Source organism: Rutilus rutilus (genome assembly GCF_951802725.1).
Source record: "Rutilus rutilus genome assembly, chromosome: 5".
Lineage (NCBI taxonomy): Eukaryota > Metazoa > Chordata > Actinopteri > Cypriniformes > Leuciscidae > Rutilus > Rutilus rutilus.
This window is the reverse complement of record NC_140213.1, coordinates 24,953,001-24,958,208: the sequence shown is the minus strand read 5'-3', so window position 1 is coordinate 24,958,208 and position 5,208 is coordinate 24,953,001. Positions and strand designations below refer to the sequence as shown.

The 5,208-nt window shown below is 39.5% G+C and overlaps 1 protein-coding gene across 1 annotated transcript; it reads left to right on the top strand.

Moving 5' to 3' along the window:
• Positions 1–1,218: 1,218 nt before the first annotated feature.
• Positions 1,219–4,312, top strand: LOC311291112 (extracellular calcium-sensing receptor-like; the record flags this gene model as incomplete). The annotated part of the gene is made up of 6 exons (XM_084409986.1): positions 1,219–1,418; positions 1,591–1,876; positions 2,019–2,819; positions 2,891–3,118; positions 3,217–3,340; positions 3,414–4,312. 6 exons carry the CDS (start codon positions 1,219–1,221, stop codon positions 4,310–4,312), a joined length of 2,538 nt encoding a protein of 845 aa, XP_084266112.1.
• Between the last annotated feature and the right edge of the window lie 896 nt (positions 4,313–5,208).

Sequence of the window (5,208 nt, the reverse complement as noted above, 5' to 3'; positions counted from 1 at the left end):
TGCCGCTAGACCGGGATTCGAACACCGGTCTCTCGTGCGAAAAACCTAAGATTCCACCACGGAGCCACAGGGGGGAACACAGAGGCTTTAGATGCACGAGCACATAAGAGAGCGTCAACATGTTTTCTTCGGCGTTTGCTTGCAGGCGTGCTTGTATTAAAACAAGCTTGTTTGCTGCAATATTGATATTTCCAGTCGCCTGATCAGGGAACTGAGAAATGTATGAGAAATTGAGGTCAGTCCATCCTCGGTGGGACGGAGGAGGAGCAGTCTCGGAGAAGGATGCCAGGTGAGTCCTAAGAGTCACCATAGGCAGTAACTAGCTCGCAGTGAGGGCAGTCGCCGTCAGCGAGCGCGAGAGCTGCGTGATCCTCAGGAAAAGGGGCGTCTTCAAAAAGACGCCCGGCTCTTTTAGTGCAATGAGAGTGTGTGTCGCGGCGGCGAGCACACACACATACATAAACACAGTAGCAGAGAAAGGATATAACGCCGGATAGCGCAGCAGGAAGGCAAGGAAGGCGGCGCGGCCAGCGACTTCAGTGACTCGTCCCGCTGAAGGTGCTCTCTCTCAGACGGCGCGGCTTCTTCTCCAGCTCCAGCGATGCGTGTGCTTCGCTTGAAGGATGAAAAATCAGATAATAGCTGCCTGCGAGCGGTATTTATAGGCCTAGACCACGCCCGTTTCGGCAGGATGTGACGCAGCGGGCGCGAAGCACCCTCATTGGGTCTGGCGTCACGCCAGGCCTCGCTCGATAGGCTGCTGCAGTTGCCGCAGAACAGCCAATAAGCGCGCGAGCTGCCTCGCCTATGTCTGTATGCTGCCGCAACGCGTTTTGCATTATTACAAAATTAAGGATAATTTTTGTCTTCAATATCTCGCGGAAAAAGGATTTCCCCCTAGCGTAAGATATCTTACGCAGTACGAGAGACCTCTCGTAAGAGAACTAAACTAATACAGAACATAACGGAGCATACATGTTACATGAACATGTTTATTTTCTATTTAAGTTCATTTTACATTCATTTTAGTGTATTTTCCATATCAGTGTAATGCAAATAATATTTACACTATTGTTTTCTCATTGGCTAAAGTAAGTTAATGACAGAAAATATGCAATTCAGTAAGCAACACCCACAACATGGTATTCAGTGGATGGGGACCCAACAGCTGTTATATAAGACAGAACCAGAGGATTAGCTGTCTGTTAAGGGTTTAGAATGGGGTTCTTACACACATGGCTTCTGTTCACACTAGTGAGAGCAGCTGACCCTCCATGTAAGTTATGGGAGACCTCTGGCATACCTCAGCTTAGAAAAGATGGGGATGTGACAATTGGGGGCATCTTTTCCTTCCACAACAGCTGGGAGGAAATTATGCCCACATTCACATCAAAACCAGAGCAGCCCAAATGCAAGAGGTGAGTGGACACATTTTTACAGATGTTAAAAAAGTACAATGAATGAATGCAGTGTGCTTGTATAGGTGTGCCTGTCTTAACATGTCTGCTTGTATAGGTATTTATACCTGTCTTCACCTTGTGCATTTTCATTGTCATTTATTTAATTATTTGATTTATTTTCTTTCTGTAGTTTGAGCCTCAGAGAATTTCAAAATGCACAGACAATGGTATTTGCCATTGAAGAAATCAACAACAGAGCTGATATTCTTCCTGGTGTCAGTTTGGGTTACAAAATTTATGATTCATGTGGCTCAATAGAAATGGCTCTCAGAGCTTCTCTGTCATTAGTTAATGACGAAAATGCCTCTCTGTTGTCCTGTCAAAGACCTAACTCAATCCAAGCTATCATTGCAGAAACCTCCTCTTCTCCAACTATTGCCATCTCTTCCACTGTTGGACCTCTGCATTTACCTGTGGTAAGTTTTTGTATCTTCCATATGACTGTTTAAAGCTTTAACAAAACAGTGATTTATGTAATAATGTAAATAAAAAAAAAAAAAAAAAATCCTACTAATAAATCACACATTCTATTTTGTTCAAAAAAAAAACAACCTGCAGATTAGCCATTTTGCAACATGCGCCTGCCTTAGTGACAGAAAGAAACACCCCTCCTTCTTCAGGACTATTCCTAGTGATTATTACCAGAGCCGAGCACTGGCCAAACTGATCAAGTATTTTGGCTGGACTTGGGTGGGGGCTCTTTGCAGTGATAATGACTATGGAAACAATGGCATGAACACTTTTATCAAAGCAGCCACAGAATTGGGAGTCTGTGTGGAATTTTCAGAAGCATTCTTCAGGACTGATACCAGGGAGGAAATTTTGAGGATCGTGGACATTGTGAAGAAATCAAGCTCTAAAGTGATTGTTGCCTTTGTATCCTACTCAGATATGGAAGTTCTTCTAGGGGAAATAGCTCAGCAGAATATTACTGGTCTACAGTGGATTGGTAGTGAATCATGGATCTCTGATATGAACATTGCTACTGGTAAATGGCAGCACATTCTTAGAGGGTCCATGGGCTTTGCCATCCCAAAAGCTGAAATAAGAGGCCTAAGGGAATTTTTGACTAAACTTAACCCATCTTCCAGAACAGATCTGTATAAAGAGTTGTGGGAAACAGTATTCCATTGTAAACTTCCCTCACAACAAACTGTTGGAAGCAGAAGCATGTGCAAAGGCAATGAAAGTTTGGACAATGTGCAGAACCAGTACACAGATGTTACAGAACTACAAATTGCCAATAATGTTTACAAGGCTGTGTATGCTGTCGGTCATGCTCTGAACATCATAATCAGTTGTTCAAAATTAGACACAAACCAACGCAAATGCCTGGAGAATGTCAACAATACATGGCAGGTAGCATGAGTTGCATGGAAACGGTCATGTCAATTGCACTTATTTATTAAGTAATTTTTTTGCTTTTACAGGTACTTAATGCCTTGAGGGAAGTGAGCTTCTACACCGAAACCGGTGAAAAGGTGTTCTTTGATAAAAATGGAGATCCGGCAGCAAGATATGATCTCTTGAACTGGCAGCAGGGGGAGGATGGAACAACAGAGTTTGTTAAAGTGGGTTTCTATGATGCCTCTTTAATACCAGGATTTCAGCTTTCATTTAACAACATCAGCATAGTGTGGGCCAAAAATCAACACCAGGTAATTTTTGTGAGCAGGTCTATAGACTTGAAGTACACCTTACATTGCTGTAAACAAGACACAAGTTTTGTTGTGTTACAAATTGTCATGTTTTACAGGTTCCTGTATCTGTGTGCAGTGAGAGCTGTCCCATGGGCACTAGGAAGGCTGTGAAAAAAGGAAAACCTGTGTGCTGTTATGATTGTATTCAGTGTGCAGATGGTGAAATAAGCAATGAGACAGGTATGGGACAAGATTAAACATTCACAACAACAAGCAATCTAAAATCATTTTTATATTCAAACTTCTTCCTCAGATTCAGTGATGTGTCTCAAGTGCCCTGCTGAATTTTGGTCGAACAAATGGAGAGATGCATGTGTCCCAAAGCTTGTGGAATTCTTATCATTTGAAGATGTGATGGGGATTATTCTAGTAGTGTTATCTTTACTGGGTGTTTCCTTTACATCAGGTATTGCTGTAGTTTTCTTTGTACACAAGGACACCCCAATAGTAAAAGCCAATAACTCAGAGCTGAGCTTCCTGCTGCTCTTCTCATTGACTCTGTGTTTCCTCTGTTCACTTACTTTCATTGGTCGGCCCACTGAGTGGTCCTGTATGTTGCGTCACACAGCATTTGGGATCACTTTTGTCCTTTGTATCTCTTGTGTTCTGGGCAAAACAATCGTTGTGTTAATGGCCTTCAGGGCTACACTTCCAGGAAGTAATGTCATGAGATGGTTTGGACCCTTGCAGCAAAGACTCAGTGTCATTATCTTCACTCTATTACAGATTGTAATTTGTGTGCTTTGGTTAACAATATCCCCTCCTTTCCCATTTATGAACATGAATTATTACCAAGAGAAAATAATTCTAGAATGCAATTTAGGTTCTGATTTTGGTTTCTGGGCTGTGCTAGGTTATATAGGCCTACTGGCTGTATTGTGCTTCATTCTAGCTTTTCTGGCTCGTAAATTGCCGAATAACTTCAATGAAGCCAAATTCATCACATTCAGTATGCTCATATTCTGTGCTGTCTGGCTCACATTTATCCCAGCTTATGTCAGTTCTCCTGGAAAATTTATTGTAGCTGTGGAGATATTTGCTATTTTAGCTTCAAGTTTTGGTTTGCTGTTTTGCATATTTGCTCCAAAATGTTACATTATTTTACTCAAGCCAGAGCAAAACACAAAGAAACATATGATGATAAATCATTAAAATAAATAAATAAATTTCATAAACATGGGAATGATCATTTAAATTTGAATGAGGCAAATTTATTTTAAAAAGGTTTGCTTATGAATTATGATTGTAGCCTCTACATTTATTAAATTCTTTATTATTCATTCAGAATATTATATATTTTACTGAATAAACATTGGAATATATATTAAAAATGCTTAACTAAATAAATGATGAATAATTGTGAATGTTAGCTTACCTTCTTCACTACTTACAAATGTTGCATTATCAAACCAATCATCTAAAAGTGTTTATTTTTATTTATTTAATCCTGATATGACACCAACTTTCAAATTGCCAATACTATGAAGTCATGTACTTATTATTAAATGTGTCCAAGTTGTACCATGCAACAAATAATGTTAAACATTTCAGAGTAATTTACTCCAATATACTGTATATTCAACATACTGTATATAATGTCTAATTTATACAGTATGAATAGGTTTAATAATATATAAAATATGCTTTGTGAATGCTTTAACATTAATAAAGATGTTTCATGTCATTCCTGAAAAGGTTTTGTGTTCTATGAAATTTCTTTGCATACAATGAAGAAATATTGTATTAATTTCACTAAAAAATAAATTATTCTATAATATTCAAAGAAAATGATGAAATGATGTAAACTTCCAAATAATATGATGTATGACAGTTATACATCCTCTGTTAAGGGTGTAAACAAAAGGTTTGGTCTATAAAAAGGGTGAATGTGTTTGGTCACCGAATATTTGAAAGGATCCGGCCCACAATGTTGATTCTAGAGCTCAAGTCAGTGTTGATAAGGACAGAACGTACTCGGTTACTAACGTAACCTCGGTTCTCTCTAGAAGAGGGAACGAGTACTGCGTTTTATCAAAACGCTACGGGAA